Source organism: Mesoplodon mirus, assembly GCF_964341445.2.
Source record: "Mesoplodon mirus genome assembly, chromosome: 10".
Taxonomy (NCBI): Eukaryota; Metazoa; Chordata; class Mammalia; order Artiodactyla; family Ziphiidae; genus Mesoplodon; species Mesoplodon mirus.
In genome coordinates, this window is record NC_138986.1 from 33,199,054 (window position 1) to 33,224,531 (window position 25,478).

General features: G+C 35.2%; 1 protein-coding gene across 1 annotated transcript in view; it reads right to left on the bottom strand.

Moving 5' to 3' along the window:
- The window catches only part of LAMA2 (laminin subunit alpha 2), a 610,104-nt gene that overhangs the window by 229,581 nt on the left and 355,045 nt on the right, over positions 1–25,478 (bottom strand). Inside the window, exons 16-18 of the mRNA XM_082634259.1 lie at positions 22,813–22,926; positions 16,374–16,501; positions 6,239–6,325 (exon numbers count right to left, since the gene is read on the bottom strand). Coding sequence (XP_082490385.1) covers positions 6,239–6,325; positions 16,374–16,501; positions 22,813–22,926 — 329 coding nt within the window. The remainder of the gene's footprint in view (positions 1–6,238; positions 6,326–16,373; positions 16,502–22,812; positions 22,927–25,478) is intronic.

The following is a 25,478-nucleotide window of genomic DNA, read 5'->3' on the forward strand; positions in this document are numbered from 1 at the left end:
GCTAATCATATAACTTGAATTAATAATAGTGTTTTATAGTCTGATCAAGTTGGATTCATCTAATTAACATTAGTGTAAATCACAGTCCTTTAGACCTTTCCAGCTTCTCAGGCTTTCACTCTACCAAAACAAATTGTTAGTTGAAATCTAAAGTCCTCTCATTTTCATATGAAAGGCAGAAGGAAGACATTTGTAAACAGAGAGTTAATTGGATTTTTTTTTTTTGCTAGAGATGGACCTTAACGTGACAAAGTCCCTGCTCCTTTGCACATTTGCTAACTTTTTATCAAATCGAATTGCAATATTTAGAAAGAGATTGTTTAAATATAGATAACACATGCAGTTATGACTTAGGAGCAATATTAAAGGAAGGTATATATCTATATCTATATCTATATATATCTATGTCTGTCTATCTATCTATCTAAGTGAGAGCAAGAGCGAGAGAGCGAGAGGGAGGGAGGGAGGGAGGGAGGGAGAGAGAGAGAGGAAATGGCAGTGGAGAGAAACAATAATGAAAAGAAGAAAGGAAATTGGTGAGACTTTTCTCTATTTCATTCTGGTCCATCATTTTTCAACAACTTTTGGCTAAAATCTTTGGTCTACGTTCTTCCTATCTATAGACTGAAAACAATGCTTCAGTCTAAGCAAGTTAGAAAAGCTCTTGCTTTTTTTCCCCTTCCACTCTTCCTTAAACATCTACTGAGCACTTGCACATGATACTAATATAAATAAGGAACAGCCTTTATACTACAGTCCATGGAGAAGAAAGATATAGAGTTAAACCTTGAACAACATGGGTTTGAACTGCGTGAGTCCACTTCTACACAGATTTTTGTCAATAAGTACTATAGTACTACGTGGTCCGAGGTTGGTTTAATGTGCGGATACCACACTGCGGACACAGAGGGCCAACTCTAAAGTTATACAGTTTTCAACCGCACAGGGGTCGGTGCCTCTAACTCCCATGTTTTTCTAGGGTCATCTATAGTTAAAAATGTAGCAGTGAACTATTAGAGATATGCAAATACTGTTAAAGAAGTATAGAAAAGGGCAACCAACTCGAACTAGGATTCATCAAGGACCCTTTCAGGATGACAGGCTGAATTTTAAGGGCGTAGCAGAGTTGGTCTCAGACAGAGGTGGGGGAAGGGCTGCAGTCTTCCAGGCAGAGGAAGCAGTATTGGCAAAGGCACAGGGGAGGGTGGCTGGAGTTTAAATGGGAATGGTTGTGGAACTGCACTGTATTCTTACTACCTCCCACTTGACTGAGTCAGCTGAAGACTGAAGAAGTGTGCCTGCTTATATGGTGCTTTCGGCAAATTAAAAAAAAAGATTCTCTCTGGGCAGATACAGAAAAATGAACAGAAGACAGTAGACATGGCTGGGCGCCCAAGCACAGCACAGCTAGTGTATTGGCAAGAAGAGGGCACACTGGATTCGAGCCCCCAGTCTCCCCCTTGGGTGAGTACTTTTGTGCAGTGTACGCACTGAACAACTGCAAATGAGCAGCCTTTTGAAACCTCACTTCCAGTCACAATTTTCCTAATGGCACTACCGAGTAAGCATAACTGTCTCTTGTCTCTAATTTCTGTAACCCCATGCTCTGCATACAGGACTCAGGGATCAAGGAGACTCAGCCATGAGTAGAAATTCTCACCAGCATAGTGATCAGATGACAATTAGACTTGGTTCAGAGTCAAGACGTTTCTGAAGCAGAGAATATCTAAATTGGATTTTGGAATTGAAATTAAAAAAAAAGGGAGGGCTTCTCTGACACTGAATATAAATCATGTGGATAAAACTGTAGGTAACTTTTCCAAATACTAAGCAACTGAATTCAAATACCTTTTGCATTCTCAGTGGCAATTGAGAAATTAAAGTTAACTTTGACTCCTCTCTCCTTACTTAGGGAGGACATAAAAAACTGCCCAGCTCAGGAGGGAACAGGGTTTAAGGGGTCCACATAGTTCATTAAGTTTCTTGTGGTCCTATGGATCTCATTGGATGAACTTGTCACAGTCTATTAAAATGTCTGTCTCCATGTAGTGTGATATGTTGCTGAGGCTACAAACTTATTCAGAAAGTAGCTTAGTATCCAGTAGAGCAGATGTCATCAGCATTTAGCTCACTTTTTTTTCTCCATGTTCTTTTTAATTTCACTGATGCTCCGGCACTCATCCCTTTTTGCCCTTCAAAATACTGTCTCCTTTTTTTTTCTATATTTTTCTCTTCTTGTCCAGATAATAAAAGCCTAGAATCTTAGCAAAGTGCCATGATGAATACCCAGTTCCCTCACCCATGGTTCTCTTCTCTTCATTTTGTTTAAAACAATCCCTAGTCAGAGGAAAGCAGTACTATCTCAAGGTGTGTGTGCTTTGGCCCCAAGCAAAAGTTTCTGAAAACTGTAACCAGTGTCCTATGTGTGACAGACTATCAGTCCATATTTTGTCATATCTTGTTTTGCCATCCACTTGTTCACAATTTTTCTCCATTCCCTCAATTTAAGCAGCGAGACCACCTGTGCTGCTTGACTGAGTTAAGGGATCTGACAGGAAGGAAAGCAGAGACATAGGAATCTTCTGGACTTTGGATTTAAAGGTCACCATTTCTATGAATGTGGCACCTCCTCCTGCAATTCATCCCCAAATAGGAAACGGGATGGAGTTAGAAAGGCAGATGGAGGAGAAATGATGAGAGTAGGGATGCTGGTGGATCCCAGTTTGGAAAGAAGACAGCAGTATGTGTCCTGTGTGCCCACAAGTGGTAGGACAGTAGTGGGGAGAGTTATTAGACCTGAGGGGAAAGGTAATCAGGAGGACAGGAAACAGGAAGAGGTCAGCAGAAATGCATTTGGATGAATTACTCAGAGCAGGTTGGCCCTACCATATGTGTACTACCCCAAACAGTCACACACACACACACACACACACACACACACACACACACACACTCATTCCAGCATTCAAGGCTCTTGGTACTATCAGTAAGCTTGTTAGAACTTTGGTTCCAACCAAAGCTAGAGGTGGAAAGTGGGGAGAAGAGAAATAAAGTTAAAAGAAATTTTAAAAACTGGAACATAATTGACATATAACACTGGGTAAGTTTAAAGTGTACTTGACTGAGATTATGTGTCCAAGCCCTCACAGCTCCTACATATAAAGAATTTGATCTCAAAGTAGAAATTAAACTGAGATAAAAATATAAAGTTATAATTCCCATCTATCTGAGTCTGAGAGGCATTCTTGCTATATAATAAAAGTTCAGACCTAGGGACACATACAGACTGAAAGTGAGGGGATGGAAAAAGATACTCCATGCAAAAGGACATCAAAAGAAAGCTGAAGTAGCAATTCTCATATTAGACAAAATAGACTTTAAAACAAAAACCGTTACAGGAGACAAAGAAGGACACTATATAATGATCAAGGGATCAATCCAAGTAGAAGATATAACAATTGTAAATATTTATGCACCCAACATAGGAGCACCTCAATACATAAGGCAAATACTAACAGCCATAAAAGGGGAAATCGACAGTAACACAATCATAGTAGGGGACTTTAACACCCCACTTTCACCAATGGACAGATCATCCAAAATGAAAATAAATAAGGAAACACAAGCTTTAAATGATACATTAAACAAGATGGACTTAATTGATATTTATAGGACATTCCATCCAAAAACAACAGAATACACATTTTTCTCAAGTGCTCATGGAACATTCTCCAGGATAGATCATATCTTGGGTCACAAATCAAGCCTTGGTAAATTTAAGAAAATTGAAATTGTATCAAGTATCTTTTCCGACCACAATGCTATGAGACTAGACATCAATTACAGGAAAAGATCTGTAAAAAATACAAATACATGGAGGCTAAACAATACACTACTCAATAACGAAGTGATCACTGAAGAAATCAAAGAGGAAATAAAAGAATACCTAGAAACAAATGACAATGGAGACACGACGACCCAAAACCTATGGGACGCAGCAAAAGCAGTTCTAAGGGGGAAGTTTATAGCAATACAATCCCACCTTAAGAAAGAGGCATTCTTGCTATATAATAAAAGTAGGGGATTTATGGTCACGTAAGATTAGAAAGTGATGAGTTAAACAAATTGAAGAGATTTTTTTTCACTCCAGGACTGGTCAGAACCTTTCACATGCTAATAGATGCTTCCCAAACGTAAGTGATCATAGAACTCTATTCCAAGAACATCTATAGCTTGGAAAACACAGCTTCAGTTTTTCAATGCTGATTTTGTGTAGATGATATGCATAACTGATTACACCAATCACTCACAGAATAGTTTTGATTACAGGATTTTCAGTACAACCCGTATCTCCTTCCTTCCCTGACCCTTATTCTCCCTCACACCCTGGTCTACTTCAGCCTGCACATCCCCAAAAATATCTCTCCTAATATTTTGGACCCATCTAATGGACTTCTTAGCTCCTACAAATGCAGAGAAATGATAGACTCTAAATATTCCTGTAAAACCCTAATCTGTATTCTGGCTAGAAAAATATAATATCACATCTTCCATATAATAATGGATTAAGGTTATTTTTGACTGAAAAACTTGAATTAGAGGTAAGATATGCCATTTGATGCATGTTTCTCTCTTCTTTTTGATCAGATTAATAAAGGTTTTAGACAGGAAATCATCCTTTCTGTCAGGTATTCCTTTCCTAGGTGAATTTTATTGTTCAGACCAGAATGTTCTCCAGAATATGTTCAAATATTCTCACCCCCATTAAAAATGTGAGCTGCTTGAGGGCAAGGATGGTAGGATACATCTGTTTATAGCCTATGTCTAGCCCCATGCACAGCACATGGTAGTTGCCAAACAAATGTTTCTTAAATAAAATGTAGGATTTTAAATTGTAGATGGTTCAGAAACCATTGTCTAATGTATACAGAAAATACATATCATGGAGCAAAGCGGTATAAATACATCAGAGACTAAGTCCACTTAGATAAATGGATTTAATGGCCTTGTATGACAGAACAGCTGTCATTTTCCAGTTGCTAAAAAAAAAAAGATTGCCTGAAGTGAGCCAGAGGGATTAGGCATTTGATGTAAATCTGTCTTGGCAATGATATGTTCTCCTATTACAGTAAGTAATATGCATGTGTCCTCCTTTAAAAAAAAAAAAAACACAATCAAAGACTTCTAGTTTCCCAACTGCAAATAAACCCTCCTTATTTCAGTTCTGTTCCTCCATTACTAAATTACAGATGCTGCCATACTCACAAGTAGTACTTGCTGCCGCTAGGAGCTATCACTGGCACTGTGTCCACAGATTGCTAGCTGCTGGCTAAGTTCTCTCTGGGTGATTGGCTCTTGCTTCATTAACTTTATGCAGCCTGGTTGAAATAGGGTTGATGGCTGCCAAGGGGACAGGAAAGGATAGGCAGAAATAGCCCTCTGTGGTGTTAGCCTTGGTGATGCTGGGTGAAAGCAGGTACTTTCTCTGCCTCTCCCCCTACCTTGACCCCCACCCACCCTCTAGTGACAGAAACAAAAGGGGTTATTTTCAGTGCTACACCCAGAAGATGCTGTTGTGTTGTCAATGACATTATGGGAGAATTTTGTACCATTTTCAGTGAGACTGGAATATGGAAGAACCTTTTCCTCCACAAGATTTTAGGAGGAAAAATAATCACACAAATTACATAAAATAATATCCCTGGCTCCACTGCAAAACAACCTAGTAAAATCAACGGGAATTAAAATACTGGCTTAGAAGTAATTAGATGAGAATATAAATCATGATAATAAATTACATTTTGTTTCGATTTTCAAATATATTTAAGGTAAATTATGGACCACTTGCTGAACTATGAACTACACATTTAAGCTACATTTTAAGGACAAAAAGCTAATTATGAAAAATAAATGTTGCCAACGTAGACAGTAAGATAAATCTTAAAGTGCATGACTTTCCACTTGAACAATACTTTCTAGAAAGATTGCAGGTTAATGCTTAACCTTTAAGATTAAAACATTAATCAAACACTCTCTGAGTGAATGGAGATTTATAGAGCAATTTCTAGAGAATAAATAAACTATAAAAATACACTGCATTTGTTTGACGAGTGTGGTGAGAAACTATTTCACCTGAGTGTGGTGGCTTTTCTGGGATAGTGCAAAGGATGATAATGCCTGTGGTTTTATAACTCCCAAGGTGGAAATCACATTGAAAGACAGTGTAGTATGTGCTTACCTCTCACAGTGTGGTCCTGTGTACCCGACAGGGCATTCATCACAGATCAAGCCAAGACTTTGGTCCAAATGGCACGTCGGGCTAAAGCTATGTTGATGTCATTGGAGAACAACGGCAACAAGGAAAAAGCATATAAACAAAGTCATTAGCAGCATATTTTCATTTCTCTTCTTCCAATGTTGCTGTGACAAAAGGGTACAGGCTGGTCATTCTCATCTCACAGACGGAGAGTAGGATCTGGCCAATCCAGGATAAAATGACATTGTTATTTCTGCAGACGTGAACACAGTCCAATGGAAAACAGTATCCCTGTGACATGCTATTAACTGATTTTTGACTGTTCTGGGTCCATGATCATCAGTAACAAGTGGGACTGTATAGCTGCTCTTGAGGGATTCCCCGGGCCTGGAAAAATACAGTCTCACATACTTTCTCTCTAGCCAAATCCTGATGAATTTGAAGCAACCCACAGAAATCTGTTAGAGATTTTGGAAAACTCAGTATGTGGTAGTGGAAGCTGTGGTAGTGGTGGTGGTGGTGATGGGGTTCCTCTGTCCAGTACTTCTGTCATCGGTGTGGATGTGTGTGTGTGTGCAGGCTGCTGCCCATGTATACTCAGGGTTACACTGTTTACACAGACGGAACCCTCAGAAAAGCTTTCAGATGAGATCAAGCATGCATATTCTGCCTAAATTTATAATAAAATGAAACAAACCAAAACAACCTTGCAATTTCATATCTTCTGGCATGTTCCAAAGTTTACCTCTCTCTTTGTACATATTTCCATCCTGGGTCTGAAGTCACGGAGTTGAACACCAAGTCAGGAGCTAGCAGAGTAATTATGTGCTAGCTTTAGCCTCATCAACCTGTTCGACTCTGGCCATACTTCTTTGCCTTGTGAGAGACACCCTTCATGCATGGACCGTTACCTCAGAAGTGACACAATGGCTCTCTGAAGAGCCATCAACTGTTTTGAATTCTGTGAGTTCTGCTCCTCTGCCATTTTCAAAGGAAATGCCCCCAACTACTCTTTCTCTCACTATGTTTTCCCTAAATAGATTTATTTTCTATTATATATGACAGAACAATTCAGTAGAGGTTTGCTTGATGGCTAAATGAATTAAAGAGAGAACAACAAATTAAACACTGAGCTCATTTTGCTCCTGACACTTGTATGACTTTGGAATACTTTCTTAACTTTTGTGCAGATCTGATCATACATACTATTTTTTTTTAATAATCTCCCTTTGGCTTAACTCATAGTAGTCCTGTAAAATAGTTAATAATTCTTTTATTTATTTATTTTTAACTGAAGTATAGTTGATTTACAAGATTGTGTTAATTTCGGGTGCACAGCAAGTGATTCTTTTATATATATATATATATATTTTTTAATTATTTTCCATGATAGGTTATTACAAGATATTGAATAGAGTTTCCTGTGTTATTTAGTAAATCCTTGTTGCTTACCTATTTTATGTATAGTAGTTTGTATTTGTTAATCCCGTATTCCTAATTTATCCCTCTCCCACTCCCTTTCCCCTTCAGTAACCGTAACTTTGTTTTCTATGTCTGTGAGTCTGTTTCTGTTCTGTGTATCAGTGATCCCCACCCTTTTTGGCACCAGGGACCAATTTTGTGGAAGACAATGTTTCTATGGACCAGGTGGTAATGCAAGCGATGGGGAGCAGCAGATGAAGCTTCCCTCGCTGCTCACCTCCTGCTGTGTGGCCTGGTCCCTAACAGGCCGTGGACCACTACCGGTACATGGCCCGGGTGTTGGGGACCTCTACTGTATACAGATTCATTTGTATTATTTTTTGGATTCCACATATAAGTCATATCATATATTATTTGTCTTTCTCTGTCTGACTTACTTCACTTAGTATGATATTCTCTAGGTCCATTCATGTTCCTGCAAATGACATTATTTTATTCTTTTTGTGACTGAGTAATATTCTGTTTATATATATATATACCACATCTTCTTAAACAGTCTTCTATTGATGGGCACTTGGGTTGTTTCTGTGTCTTGGCTATTGTAAAAAGTGCTGCTATGAACATTGAGGTGCACATATCTTTTCAAGTTAAGAGTTTTCATCTTTTCTGGATATATGCCCAAGAGTGGGATTGCTGGATCACATGGTAGCTCTATTTTTAGTGTTGTAAGGAACTTTCATACTGTTTTCCATAGTGGATGCACTAATTTAGATTCCCACCAACAGTGTACCCTCTCCAGGATTTATTATTTGTACACTTTTGATGATAGCCATTCTGACCAGTGTGAGGTGATACCTCATTGTGGTTTTGATTTACATTACTCTAATAGTTAGTGATGTTGAGCCTCTTTTCATGTGCCTATTGTCCATCTGTATGTCTTCTTTGGAGAAATGTCTATTTAGGTCTTCTGCCCATTTTTTGATTGGTTTGTTTGTTTTTAAAGATTTAATAATTTTTATTTTTTGATAGTAGCAAGCTATTTGAACCAAGTAGTTCTATCATTTAAAACATTTCAACTCAGTGGAACATTTAAATGAATCTGTTGAGGTAAGTGGGGAAAAGCCTGGTCTGGCGTATCTGGAGATTACAAATCTTACTCAGATAAAACATTTCATGTTAAGGGGTTCTGGTGGCTGCCACAAGCAGCAGAAGCAAGTTACACCCAGCCTATGGTCTGTGAGAGGGGACCCATCTTTCAGAGAGCAGCCTGTGGCTTGCCACCCATGATCCAAAGGGAGCTCACTAAGGGTGATCTTCTTGGCAGGAGTATGACTGCACTGAGGAGAAGAGGTACATGTAAAAATGGAAAGAAACAATTGTTTTTTCCTCCTCATGCCATGGTTTGCTATTGTCTTCAGACATAAAACGGAGGACTGGATTTTGACAAACCTCTGGAAAGCACGTATGTTTTCTTTTAAAACTGGCATTCCTTACCTCATCATCTACAGAGAAAGTGACTCTTAACTAGAAGCCCTAGGTTTCCCACCCATGTGGGACTACAATGATGGAAAGAAAACCATACCAATTGTTTACTGATCCTAAATTAGTTTACCATAAGTTATGTCAAAGGTTCTTGATAAGGCTTCTGACACTTTAAAACTATTTATAAAATAGATTTCAAATTCTTGAACATATTCATGCCTCAGTTAAGGCTGACAGAAGTAAAATAAAACACACTCACTGACAGAAATCAATGCTTTTTCAGAAAAATTTAAGCAATGGCAATATATCAGATTTGACTAGCTCTTTACATTTTTAGAGTACTTTTATGAATAATTCTATCACATTTTCACAAAATCCTATGAGCTGGTGGGGGAGGGCATAATTTTTCTTGCTCAAAGTCATATGCTAATTTCCAGGAGAATTTAGCACAGGATCCAAAACTTTTGATTTCTAACTTGATGCTCTCTTTTCCCTATAACCATCCAGTATTCAGAATTAAGTGAATTTAAACTTCTAGTAATATAACTATTTGACATGATGCATCTAAATAAAAGCTCCTCATAAAATATATTTGTATTTGTGCTTCAATACTCCTTAAACAATGTAAACTGAGGGTTCACTGCCTCACTGCTGTAACTGCAGTTATAAGTATGGAGAAGATGGTATTCAAATACAAACATAAAATTAGAATGAGAAATAAACATGTGCAACAAAAAATGTCTATAGAATTTGGATTGGCAAATGCAGCAACTTGACACTGATTTTGGCAGATACAGGAAGCTAACCATTCTGTGATAGAAAGAGGGAACTGTAAGATCTTTGTTGACTTCAAGTGATTCCAAGATTATGTCATCTAACTCTAGTTGGCTCGCTCTACACCAGCAGAGGCAATATTCGGCTTCCTGGATTATCCACTCCATGCTACAGAAGACACAAGAGATCAAGAATAGCAGGCTTTTTCCACAAACAGGGGGAGGAAGAGAAGCTATTGCTGGAATAAACAGTAAGGAACTACACATAGAAACAGTCTTTTTAAATGGCTGAATGTAAATTTTTATATTTATAATAATCCATTTATAAGTAAGTGTATATATGTACATACAAATGAATATGTATGTGAGCATATGTGTATGTATTTAGGTATGTGAATGTATAAATACAGATACAATTAGCTTTGTTCTAGAATGCATTTAATCTTACCTATCAAAATATGTACATTAAGATAAAATGATGCAATACGATTAAAGAGAAAAAAACTAAAAAATAAGATAAAATCAGGGGTATATTTAGAGTGCAGAATGTGTATTGTAAAAAATGCATATATATGTGTATATGTATATATTGTACAATATGTTCATTGGATAGTGACAGATCAACATATGGCTTTGAACTTTCTCACAGCCAATGCAAGAGGGAACTGAATTGCCTCTTGGTTTCTGTGATGTGACAGGAAATAATGAATTTTTTCATCACTGACATAAATTTTCCATCATTAGGGGTTAGACAATCGGGACATGTTCTACGTGTGCATATAAAATAGGAGAGTAGGACTCCTTTTAACTAATTGTTACCTGGAACACTTGGGTAGGGGAAGACAGACCAGAAGGGATAAGATGCTGCAAAGTGTCGGTGAGTGAGGAAGCTAGGGCTAAGATGGTGTGACTGTCCACGAATAACCGCTAAAGGAGCAGAGGACTGAGAGAAAGAGGAGAAAAATGAAGGGCAAACTCATCTTACTTCATGACTGTGGTTTGCGTCACACGAATTTTTGAAATTTCTCCTTAAGTTCTTTCTTCCTTCAGTCCAGTGATATCTGTTCTCTTTATTCTCAGGAGACCCATTTAACAAACATATTTCTTTAATTATCTTTAAATAATGTGAAATCTGATGTAATGTCCATAATTGGATTTTGTAATTAGAATTGGGTTATTTTCTGTGTTTCTCTAAACATGAGTTTCTCATTTAGCAAAATAGGAATGTGATCTGAGTAAAGCCTTCATGCTGATAAATTATGAAAGCAAATACTTAGCATAGTGCCACAATAAATTAAGTAATTAAACATGCAGTTTTTCATCCTGTCTAGCTCCTTACATTTGAGTTAGCATAGCTGTTGCCAAACACTAGAGTCATTTTTTACAATGGACATTCATAGTTTGTTTAACATTAAGTTCTATTAATTTTTTTTTTTTTGCTTCTCTTCAATGTCTCTGTAATTGTTTCTATTTCTATAGTGCCATTGGAAGAATCACAGAGAGGTGAATCAGAATATACGGGTTCTAATATTGGTTCTGCCACAAGCAAGCTGTATGATCACGATCCAGGCACTTAATTTCTCTGGAGTTTAGTTTTCCCTCTGGTATATGGGACTAGTAAGATACACGATAATCACCTGTGTGTACATAAAACTATATGTGGGAAAGTGCTCTAAAATACCTATCACGCTCTAAAATTTCTAAATAAAGTCGTTGAAATGAACATGTCCTTAAATTTAAATTTTGTCTTAGAATATTTATATTTCTCTGTTATAAGTACTAATTTTAACAGCAATTCAATGTGGCCCCTTGAGTGAGTCCAAAAGTCAGCTCTAGAAGTGGTCCATCCTTTCAAAAATTTAGTCTAGCATTTCTGATGTGCATAAAGAAGTAGTATTCTGATATTAGTAGACAGAACTTATTAAGAGCCTACTCTCTGTTCAGCTTTGTGCCAAGATTATCTCCAATTTTTTTATATAACTGATGAAAATCTACAATGATTTCAATAATATTATTTATTCAAACACATCCTAAGTGTTCAAGGGCAGACAATCATGTGTCTCTTTCATATCATATTTAATCTATAAGCTGTGTGATGCCAGAAATTAATTAATATAAACATTTGAAATATTTACATTTTTATTTGCATTATTACATAATGTAATAATAATTACATTATTATTCTCTAGAGATAAATTTCACTACCTAGTTACAATCTATAGCTAGAATATATACATCACCAAGATGAGATGGCTAAGCAAACAGTGGACACTGTAAATAGTTGATGAAGTGATATATATATATATATATATAATTTAAATATTATATGCTTATCTGTATTCATACATAATAATTGTACTGATCTATCTCTATCTCCCTACACATTTGATTTATTTTGCCATATTATCTAAGAAATTTGGAGCCAAAATGCTTATGATCTATAAGATTTATGACAGGGGATTAAATAGATAAATCAACAAGGCAAAACTATCACTAAGCCTTACAATTCTAGATGAAGGTTGCAGCAATCTTTAGTTGAATTTTTTTTTTCTGAATAACTTATGAACATTCAAATCCCATCTTCTGAATAATATGTAACTAGTCAAGTTATTCCTCATAGTTTCTAACTCAGATTATAAGTGTAATGACTTTTAAAAAACTTTTTTAAAAGGGGAGTTTCTCTAAGTCATTAAGTGTCCCCATTATTTAGTGAATAAAAAAATTCAGGTTATTAGATTAAAATGAATTTTTCTCATCACTATTGTGCAGCTTAACTATGTTAATTTTCAAAGTGTGTTAAATTCAAAAGACCTAATACCTCTGAAAACAAATTTTTAAACAAAGTGGATCATCACTGTTCCCTCTTTCTACTTATAAAAATGCCACTTTTTTATTGAAGTATAGTTGATTTACAATATTGTTAGTTTCAGGTGTACAGCACAATGATTCAGGTTTTTTACAGATTATATTCCATTATAGGTTATTACAAGATACTGGGTATAATTCCCAGTAAAAATGTCACATTTAAAGCTGGCATTTAAAATTGGTTTTTGCCCTCTATTGTCAATTCTACTTCTAAAGTTAAAATTATTACTTAATAATTATTTAATGTAAATGAAAGCACCTGAAATTAAGAATCTTTAAATAGTGGGTGTAACTTACATTGTTATTATCGAGTTGTCTTTATTTTAAAGAATCAAGATCTGCATAATGTACCGAACTGTAATACAATACTAAAGAATATTTTATCACTGGACACTGGGACCTCAATCCTTTTTACCACTGACGGATGGTATTTTAATGTTTGCTGACTTTCTCCTTTCAGGAACACAATTAGAATCCGTTTTAAAGTAGAGGCACAGTAAACAGAGAAGAATGGGTCATGAATGCCTATAATTACCCAAGCAAAGTTCTCTCCCTAATGGCTCTTCTGCATTTATAGTAATTGGTAATTAGTTGGTCTAATTTGAGGATAAATTCATAAGGTCTACATATTCACTAAATTACATAATTCTGCAAATGTATTAGGCTAGGATTCCCATGGTACTATTAATGGTCAGCTGTGCTGAATTGACAGCTGTGCTAATGCCATTGACATTTTGTCTGAGAAGGAGTGCAATGCAGATGAGTGTCCTGATGCTATCCCTTTGTTTTCCTCACCTCAGTGAAAGTTTTGTGTACGTTGGATGGTTCTGGAGAATTCCATTCAGCTACGTGAGTGAGTAGGTTCTCCATTGCTTGATCTGACCCTTCACAAGTACACCAGAGAGCAAGGTTTGTGTCATGTTATGACCAACATATTCATTATTTTCCAGATTTCCTTTTGCCTTCTTCCTCTTCTCTGACATCCCTGGTTACCAAAGGATCTTCAGTTTTGTAACCACCCAGGCTCATGCCCTAAATTCTGAAAATGTTCTGATCACTGATATACTTACCCCATTTCCCATTTAAGTCTCTTAATGCTATCACTTAAAATGCAGTGTGTTTTTTAAAGAAGCCCTGAATGTAAAACTGTAGAGAAATGGAAAGCACATTGGACTTTAAACTTAAAATTCCAACTCTGATACTTTAATATTTTATGACTCTGAGCAAATTACTTAATAATGGTCAGTCCTTATATTAGGCTCACTGTGTTCAATCATTGTTTTAGGTGCTTTGTGTATTTTAATTTATGTAATTCTCACAAGAACCCTAGGAGAGGGTCCTATTATCACAACTAATGACAAGAGAATTGAGGCACAGAGAGTTTAAGTAACTTTCCCAGAGTCACACAGCTAGAAAGTATGAAACTCAGCATTTAAATCAAGGAATTCTCTGAGAATTGGCACTATAATGCTCTTTTCCCACTCGGAAACCCTTTTCTTAATCTATAAAATAAGAGTAATTATACCCACTTATTGAATAGTTTTTGAAGGTTAAATAATGCCAAATATAGTGCTTGAGCCTATGCCTAGAATGTAGTAGGCTGCTTTCATTAATCTTAGTTCTTTCTCTTCTTTTCCAGTGACTAAGATGGAAAATTCTGAGGGAGGAAGGTTGTCAGGAAAGAGGACAAGGATTTCATGTGAGATGAAGTGTAGGAAGCATAGTTCCTATGAGAACTTTTAAATTTAATGACAGAATTATTCTCAAAGTCTTTAGCTTGTAGTATTTATGGACTCTAGTAACAAAAGACCATTTCCATTAGGAATATCTTGGATAGGACCTCAGAGTATGACCAACTTGATAACACCTTCACATTAAAAAATTGTAACTGACAGATTTCATTAAAAATCATTAAAAACTTTTGGTCTGCAAGCATTAATACAGCATTTAGAAACAGGTGGAAAGTACATAAAATAATATGAATTTTATTAAACTTATTTACTTATTTAACATCTTTATTAGAGTATAATTGCTTTACAATGGTGTGTCAGTTTCTGCTTTATAACAAAGTGAATCAGTTATACATATAAGTTTAATAAACATATAAATTTTATTAAATTTTATTAAACACTAAGCTTGCCTTTAAGAAAAAGTTCTACAATTTCTTTGATTTAAAACTATAGTTATATTTAATTTTTACTAGTAAAAAGTATTGATTATTGTTCAACATAATATGTCCCATTAAAATAAAAAAACATTTTTGGTTTCAGGATCTTGCTTACGTATTTGCTTAAGGGATGGCTGCTCTAAGGGGAAAGTGAATTAGAGCAGCTGAAATACAGTGTTCCCCTAAAAGGTAAAAGGAAGAGCAGACAAAATATATACTTTTAAAAGTTTGGTACAGAAAGAGAAAAACAAGTATCATATAATATCGCTTATATGTGGAATCTAGAAAAATGGTACAGATGAATTTATTTGCAAAGGTGAAACAGAGTCACAGAAACAGTCACAGAGAACAAACTTATGGTTACCAGGGGGGAAGGGAGGGTGATGAATTGGGAGATTGGGATTGACATATATACACTACTATGTATAAAACAGAAAACTAATGAGAACCTGCTGTATAGCACAGGGAACTCTACTCAGTGTTCTGTGATGACCTAAATGGGAAGGAAATCTAAAAAAGAGTAGACATATGTATATGTATGACTGATTCACTTTGTTGTACAGCAGGAAACTAATACAGCATTGTAAAGCAACTATATTCCAATAAAAACTGATAAAACAAAGCAAAACAAAAACAAAAGAAAATCAAAGTCTGTTACAAAAGGTTATTATTTTAGGTGAACAGAAAATTTTAAAAAAAGACAGAAAGAAACATGGATGACTAGAAAAATTGTATGAAGTTTGCATTAAACTTTTTCAAGATGTAGTTTATGTAAAATAAGATGCAAATTATCACCCATATTTCAATATTTATATAATTTATCATATAATACAATTATAATTATTTCAATAAGATAAACATATATATATACATAATATGATATATGATAATATGATAAACTGTGCGCTGAGGGACAGAACTGGTGCTTAAAGGTCAACTAACTGATCTCTTATTTTACCTTTTTGAGGGGTTTATGAATTACCTAAGAGTTACAAATATTGTGTGACTGGGACCTAAATGAGCAGCATTTATATTAGTAGTCATTTTATTACAGTATGAAGATGTGTGTGTGTGTGTGTGTGCAAGTGCTTGCCTGTGGGCACATGTCTACGTTTGTATAATATATGTCTTCTGTTCTATGGAGTTGGTTTAGAAAATCTATTTGAGTTCTGTCTCTTAGATATTAAATCCCCCAAACTAGAGCTAAAATACTAAAAATTCTGCGGAATAAATAGCCATAACTTTAAATGTTTTATATCTGGAAAAACTCACAGTATCTTCTTGAGAAATTCATGCATAAATGTATTATTTTTTTATGTGTGACAAGAGAAAGGGTAAATTCTATATCAAAAATGCACTTGTAGAACTGGATTCCCAGCTCATGAGAGAGGTTAAGTTTGTTACTCACTTATTGGATGGGATATTGAGTGGACAGGCACAGGGCTGACAGTCATCAGAGGTTCCTTTAGTAGGATCACCATAGAAACCAGGAAGACATTTATTGCAATATAGGCCACCAGTGTGATCCTTACAGTTCTGAGGAAGAAATGCACATCAGAGTTTATTATCTCGGTCTCAAGCATCAACATGTTACCAAAAATAGATCTACAGAGTCATTAGTCTATTTCCCGCCAGAAAGAATAATTTTCCACATTAAAATGGTCAATTTTACAGCTGGGAAAGAGCACTGAAAGTTAATTTAATATCTAGCTTATAAACTACACACTAGTTTCAGCATATGCATACTTACAAAAAGATGACTGAAATTTATTATAAATTTTTTTCATTATGCAAACAGTATTTCCCTTTTTTGTTTTTTTTAAGGAAATACAAGTGATTGTGAGTGTGTGTATGTGTGTATAGTTATAGAGTCTTAATAATATATGTTTAATGGAAATTGTACCTGATTTAGGTAAAAATCAATTGTTCAACTTAAACTGCTGATTTAATGAGAACTATGGCTAATCCTACAAATCCTCTGACACAATGGCCTTTTACATCAGAGATTAATCTGGACCTCAGTAGGCTCTGATGATGTGGACAATGCACTAATGTATAACAGTTGCGAGGGCCTTGCTTCACTCATAATTTAAAAATGAGAATATTGAAAAATTAAAAAATGTATACCAATAAATAATAAAACCACAAGGCACATAACAATTTCCTTCACACATTGTTTTTTACTTTTTGTTTTTCTATTATTTTTTAACATCTTTATTAGAGTATAATTGCTTTACAATGGTGTGTCAGTTTCTGCTTTATAACAAAGTGAATCAGTTATACATATACATATGTCCCCATATCTCTTCCCTCTCGCATCTCCCTCCCTCCCACCCTCCCTATCCCACCCCTCTAGGTGGTCACAAAGCACTGACCTGATCTCCCTGTGTTACTGCGGCTGCTTCCCACTAGTTATCTATTTTACGTTTGGTAGTGTATATATGTCCATGCCACTCTCTCATTTTTTCCCAGTTTACCCTTCCCCCTCCCCATATCCTCAAGTCCATTCTCTAGTAGGTCTGCATCTTTATTCCTGTCTTGCCCCTAGGTTCTTCTGACCATTTTCTTTTTTTTTTTTTAGATTCCATATATATGTGTTAGCATATGGTATTTGTCTTTCTCTTTCTGACTTACTTCACTCTGTATGACAGTCTCTAGGTCCATCCACCTCACTACAAATAACTCAGTTTCGCTCCTTTTTATGGCTGAGTAATATTCCATTGTATATATGTGCCATATCTTCTTTATCCATTCATCTGTTGATGGACACTTAGGTTGCTTCCATGTCCTGCCTATTGTAAATAGAGCTGCAATGAACATTTTCGTACAGGACTATTTTTGAATTATGGTTTTCTCAGGGTATATGCCCAGTAGTGGGATTGTTGGGTCGTATGGTAGTTCTATTTGTAGTTTTTAAAGAACCTCCATACTGTTCTCTATAGTGGCTGTATCAAGTTACATTCCCACCAACAGTGCAAGAGGGTTCCCTTTTCTCCACACCCTCTCCAGCATTTATTGTTTGTAGATTTTTTGATGATGGCCATTCTGACTGATGTGAGATGATATCTCATTGTAGTTTTGATTTGCATTTCTCTAATGATTAATGATGTTGAGCATTCTTTCATGTGTTTGTTGGCAATCTGTATATCTTCTCTGGAGAAATGTCTATTTAGGTCTTCTGCCCAGTTTTGGATTGGGTTGTTTGATTTTTTGATATTGAGCTCCATGAGTTTTTTGTATGTTTTGGAGATTAAACCTTTGTCAGTTGCTTCATTTGCAAATATTTTCTCCCATTCTGAGGGTTGTCTTCTGGTCTTGTTTATGGTTTCCTTTGCTGTGCAAAAGCTTTGAAGTTTCATTAGGTCCCATTTGTTTATTTTTGTTTTTATTTCCATTCCTCTAGGAGGTGGGTCAAAAAGGATCTTGCTGTGATTTATGTCATAGTGTGTTCTGCCTATGTTTCCCTCTAAGAGTTTGATACTTTCTGGCCTTACATTTTGGTCTTTAATCCATTTTGAGCTTATTTTTTTGTATGGTGTTAGGAGGTGATCTAATCTCATACTTTTACCTGTCCCTGTCCAGTTTTCCCAGCACCACTTATTGAAGAGGCTGTCCTTTCTCCACTGTACATTCCTGCTTCCTTTATCAAAGATAAGGTGACCATATGTGCGTGGGTTTATCTCTGGGCTTTCTATCCTGTTCCATTGATCTATCTTTTTGTTTTTGTGCCAGTACCATACTGTCTTGATTACTGTAGCCTTGTAGTGTAGTCTGAAGTCAGGGAGCCTGATTCCTCCAGCTCCTTTTTTCTTTCTCAAGATTGCTTTGGCTATTCGGGGTCTTTTGTGTTTCCATACAAATTGTGAAATATTTTGTTCTAGTTTCTGTGAAAAATGCCAGTGGTATTTTGATAAGGATTGCACTGAATCTGTAGATTGCTTTGGGTAGTAGAGTCATTTTCACAATGTTGATACTTCCAGTCCAAGAACATGGTATATCTCTCCATCTATTTGTATCATCTTTAATTTCTTTCATCAGTTTCTTATAATTTTCTGCATACACACACTGTTTTTTAAAATTGAAATGGTATTTTTCTGTCAATTAGTATTTTTGAAACCATGTTCTTTTCAAAAATAAAAAAATCAAAATAAAGTCATTTATATCTTGATTTCTTCATATTAATTAAAGTATATTCATAAACCCACTTTGTGTACACAAAATTGATCAAGACTGGTAAAGGTGAACAATCAGATAATCAACAAATGAAACTGTCTATAAAGCATTGATAAGTTTTAATGATGTTCTGGCATCATGTAAACATAACTTCTTCAGTCTCCAATGATACAATAAAATGTATCTAATGCCTATTACCTATCATACAATATGGATTTATTATGACTGAAATACATTTTTAATTTTACAAGCATATAAAATGCTATTTTTTTCTCATTTCAAAAGAAGTCATCAGGGCTTGGAGTGCAAAATGTTTAATTTTATCATCAGTAACTAAATAAGTAGAGGAAATAGCTAATAGCCAAAATATAAATTCACTTTAAGCATAAAGTAAAAGTTTATTAATCTGATTGACCAGTGGGATAGCCAGTTTGATTCAATGAAAATTCTGAATTATTATTTCTTTTAGTTTTTTTTTTTTTTTTATTGCGGTATGTGGGCCTCTCACTGTTGTGGCCTCTCCCGTTGCGGAGCACAGGCTCTGGACGCACAGGCCCAGTGGCCATGGTTCACGGGCCTAGCCACTCCACGGCATGTGGGATTTTCCCGGACTGGGGCACGAACCTGTGTCCTCTGCATCGGCAGGTGGACTCTCACCCACTGTGCCACCAGGGAAGCCCTCTTTTAGTATATTTTTAAGAAGCTCAATTTTAGTTACACTTAGTAAATGGATTTAAGAAAAAAAACACCCATAAATAAACACCTCTGAACATAGCTTGTTAAATTCCTTGGGGAGAGGGACAGATTCTTTATTGTAGACAATGTTAAATGAAAATCCAGTAATCCACTTGCTTACATTTTGTAAATGTGGGAGTTAAGCTCAAAATATATGAAGTTTTCTAGCTCTGAAATCTCATGACAGTTTCATGACAGTGAGTAGGTAATTCTTTAGTATCTGGTGATACTTGAAAATAGGTTATTTAAAATTCTCAAATTTATATAGCAACCCTCTATCAAAGTAGCAAAGGTGTTAACTTTATTATCCACATTTGTCTAAATAACAGCACATTGGGATGGAAGGTGCAAAACATGGATCAATTTGATGAAACGCTTTCCTCTTTGATTTCATCTTCATATTAGTTCCTTGCAGTTTTCAAGTTTAAAGCTGTCTCTTACTAAAAAAAAAGTATGTTTTTTGCAATATTTTTTACATATTGTCAGATTGACACAATCAAAATTATATCTTCAAAGACTTAGGGGCTTTAAAAAATAAGATTATAAAACTGATTATGTTTTAACCATGTTGAAAATGGTATTTCTAAAACTCAACTGAAAATCTTGCACAACCCAGAGACCCTGTTTTTCTTTACTGATTTGAAAGAAAAATAACATGTAGGAGTTTCTTACATTTCCTAATGTCATATTTCAGTTAATGTAAATAAAATTAATCTTAAACCTCAATTGTTTCTGCAGTTGAAACCATAAAACAATATTAGACAACAATACATTGGAAAACCCAAACTGAAAAAGATGAAAGGTTCGCTCTGATGGGTTGGTTATTTTTACAGGTGTCCTGCTACAAAAGTACTTTCCAAATGTCTATTCACATCGCTTATCACAAGAACAATGACAAGGAACAAGTATGCAATCTTCCCATGTGGCTTGAGTGTTTCCTAGGTCACTTCAAAAGTACTTTGAGTCAAAATGACCTTTTAATATACAATAAGTCTGCCCTATAACAGAGGTCTGGATTTTGGTCTAATATCAAAAAATATTTCAGTTAATTTCTAATTAGATTTCAAAGCCAAACTAAAAAGCAGTTTATCTGTAAGTTTTGTAAATTTTCTATCTAGTGCTGGTGGGGGGAATCATAAATAATAAAAAAAAAAAGGAAGCTAAAATGTGGGTCAACTGAACAGTAAGAATGCCTTTGATGTGCAACATTTAAATATTTTTCTCTTTGTGGATCACATTAGAATGAATACACTCAAAATGGAACAGCAGCATTTAGTTGTCAACACCATTTCAGATAAAGAGCATTTGAAAGTCTCCAGAAATATCTTACATGATCACCTATTTACCAGCTACAGCAGAAAACTCAGAAAACACCCCAGATTCTATCTCTATCATCAAGATCTCTGTTGTTTCCCTAAGATTCATTGTGTTATTTGAAGTAGCCTATCCCCCTGTCCATGAAACAAAGTCAGTAAACTAGGCTTCATTAGTAGAAGGTCTCACATAATCATTGATCCCCTCCTTTCTTCCTCCCAAAATTATGCTGGATGAAACTATTTTATTCTAAAACAATGGGCTTTCATTCTTAGAAATATTACATAACCAAATGAATTAACAGCATGATTTTAGACTTAATGAATGCAACATGAAATATTATTATTGGGAACATTAAAAGTCTGGTATCATGAAATATTTATTTTTGTCTTTCTAGGTTTCAGTAAAGCAAATCTGTATCTGGTTTGGACTGAATATTTCCTATTGCATGTTAGTAAAGTGTTTAAATGTAACTCAGTATTTTTTCCAAGGTACATTTTAAAAGACTTATTGTATAATTAAAATGAAAATCACTTAGTCTTTCTATTCATAACAATGCCATTTGAAAAATCTACTGATCCACAAATTAAGGCTATCATGCTTTATACTGCAATACAATTAAACAAAATCTTCTATACAGAAAACAGAAAGAGCATCAATAAACCTAAATGCCAAATCACATTGAAACAAAAGCCCTGAGTTTTCATTTTGGATTTTTCCCAGAATCTTTTAAGTAGAAGAAAAAGGGTGGGGGATAAGAATGAGCAAGAGAAAGAGAGAACATTAAGAAATACAGATAACAGAGTCTGCCTTAAATTCTACAGGGAAATGAGAGTATGATATCTTCCTAAACTGGCACCATTTCAAATTGTGTTTCTGCAAGACTAATGAAATGAGAAGTGTTGTTTCAAGCTTCATGCCATGTCAGACAATATAAAACTAACATGCCCTTGAGTTAATCAGAATGGTCTATTCAGTGTAATTCTCTAATCCAAAAGCTTCTTAGCAGGATGGAAAGTACTTTGCCTTTTGCAGAGCTTTTTTTCTGGTTGAAGTATAGACTTAATTGTAAAAGGAGTAAGCAGCTCTGGTGAATATGTATTGCATATATTTATTATTTTTTAATCTATATATGATGCTTTGTATTTAGTTAAATGCTGACATTTGACAAGAAAAAAATATAGTATTCCCTCATTTTCAAAGTGAAAAAAACTGAATTATGCCTATTACAGAAGTTACATTTTATGCTTTTCATATTAGGGGGATATAAATTATTTCCTGTTACAGAAATACAGTCTATTTTTTGGTAGATTTATGGAAGGGATTGAAATCATATATTTGTGGTAGATAGGTATCCCAGTCATTAGTTATGTTTTATTATGATGTATCTGATCTTAATTCAATTCTTAGACTAATATGAATAAACACTTTCTAATGCTTGTTAGTCAGGGAGACCACATATGAAAGAACGTTCTCAGCTTCCAACTCAGTTCAATATAAAGAGTGCCATCAAATCACTTCCCGACTCAAGTATTTAAAGTCCCAAAGGTAGTAATTGAATTGCAGGACCTATTGAGCTGATTTCAGCCCTGTCAATCAGCATCTCCAAAGGAGAAAGCACTTACCAGGCATTCTCCAGTGATATCATCACAGGATTCCGCGTGACCAAAGCACTGACAGGGTTCACAGATGCCACCAAAAACAGTGCCATTAACTCGTCTGTGCCTAGGCCAACAAGACTGAAAGGAAGATAAGGCTTCAAGTTAGTCTCAGGGATTTTTTAAAAGTTTGCTTTTTGTCTTTACTGGATAAAGGAGAATATTTAGGTAGCAAACCCAGCAAATGTGCTTGTCAAAGCACTGTCATTATGGAAATATTGCTACAGAGCTATTCCTCCTGACATGGGAGCTTCGTACTAACCTTAGTGTTATTGGCAGGTATGAGATTAGAAGAAGCATTAGCTTGATGTCTCTTCTGAAATAGCAAAATAAAGCAGAGATATAAAGAACTGAAACATGACAGTCGCAAAGTATAAAGCACAGATAAGAAAATGGAAGAAAAAGTACTGAAAAAAAGCAGCCGACAGAAATGGACTCTTCAAAACCTTAGCCTAAGAGAGCACCTAATGTCATTCCAAGGAATGTAGATTCTCTGGAGTGACCTCCCTTTCCCACGTACAAACTGCCCATAACTCTGTCATTTTCAGAAAATCTTTGCAGTCATTTGGAAGAAAGGTAGCATCCGCTCTTAACATTTGATCACACACACATATATAATTTATACCTCTCATTCTCAACTTCTTCCATCCTATTATGCTTTCAAATTTACACAAAATAGTTTATGATTTATTTACCATATATTTATTCCATTGATATTTTATTTTATGGCATTATTCTACTAGAACTCTACTTATATCTATCATTTCCTTTTTAAGTGTGAAACACTTTACCATCCAAAAATAGAATTCTGATTAGAAAAAAGGTATTTGGGCCATACAGTATCTGTGTGTCTGTGCTGGCTTTCAGTTCACTGTCATGTTTAAGTTTATCTTCCGTGGGGGTCACTATAAATTGGACGGGATGCAAAATAAGGGGACAAACTTCATTGCCCTCTAGGAGGTTATGATCTCCATCAAGTTAAAATTGCATTTTGTGGGTTATTTACCATATTTCTGGATGGTTAACTACGACATAATATATCATGAAAAGGCCTTTTTTTCCCAGTTGAAAGTGGAATCAAGAGAGAAACCACTGAAGTAATAAAGAATATAGAATTGTGTATTGTTGGAAATCTTCCTTCTGCCTCAGGATGTGAGGACTCTTAAATGTGAACATCGATAGCAAACACATAAAAAAAAAAAAGGGATGAGCTGATATTTCATATCTGAAAGGAAAACAAAACAACTTTCCTCTTAATTTGCGCAGTACAGAAAAGGTGTCAATTTTCTAACCTCTTCTAATAATTTCTCCTCATTAAAAATCTTGTCATCCTAGACCCATTATAGAAGAGATTTTGTAATGTAATATATATTTCTAAAAACTGGTGAAGCTACATATCCAGAAGGGGGTAGAAATTAAGGGTGTTGATAACAAGGAGAGAACTGATTTACTCTTTTCAGGACAAATATTCATGGAATTGTCATGAAAAAGTGATATATATATATATATATCTGCAAATGTACTACTCATACCCCATCTTCTTTCTTCAAATTTCCCAACTCTTTACATCTCTCTCTTAGCCAGTAATTTCATCTCATTAGTCACAGAGAAAATTAAAGCCATTGGAAGCCAAATTTCCACTACCAAGTCCACAAGCATAAGTGTATATTTCCATTTGTCATATTCCCCTCTGGAACAGGCATGCAGGATTCCTCATCCTCTCAAAGGAATATCACTGCACTTGTAATCTGTATTCCATTATCTATTGTCTTCCCAGTATTTCCTCTCTGTGCTGCATCAGTAATAGCTTTCCTTTCTGTTGGATCATTACTATCAACTTGAAAATATGATCTAGTATCTCCATCAAAAATCAGCTAATAGAAAAAAAAGACAAAATTACTTCCTTAATATCTATAACTTTCAGTTACCTACCTGTTTTTCTTTTCAGTAGGACTGTGCTAAAAAGAATGGATATATATATATATATATATATATATATATATATATATATATATATATATATATATCTGATTCACTTTGCTGTACACCTGAAACTTTCACAACATTGTAAATCAACTATACTCCAATAGAAGTTTAAAAAAAGAAAAAAACTTAAAAAAATAAAATGTCTTTTCTTCCTCACTTCCCTTTTATGCTTCATTCCATCCTAATCAGTCTTGTGCTATCACCACTTGATTAAAACTGCTCTTGTCCATGTCACCAAATTCCAGGGAGCCAAATCCAATAAACAATTCTACAATCAACACTTTACTGCTCTCTCATCAAGATATGGTTTAGTTGATTCCTATCTCCCTCAAAAGTCCTCTTCTCGAAACTTCCATGCTTTTACAGTCCCAAAGTTTCCACCCCATTTCTTTGCTGTCTCCTCTGCTTCAACCTACTTCTCGTTGTCAGGAGCTCCTGGGGGCTTAGTCACTTTTCTTTTTCTTTCCACAGTTTCTCCCAGGTCATTTTATTTAGTCCCCTAGTTGATTATTCCTTCTAAATACATATCTATAGACCAGACAGATATTCTGAGTTCAGGACCTACATTGGACATTGACAATACACTTCATAGCTCTTTCAAACCTAATATTTCCAAAATGGATCATTGATTTCATCCTCCCCATCAC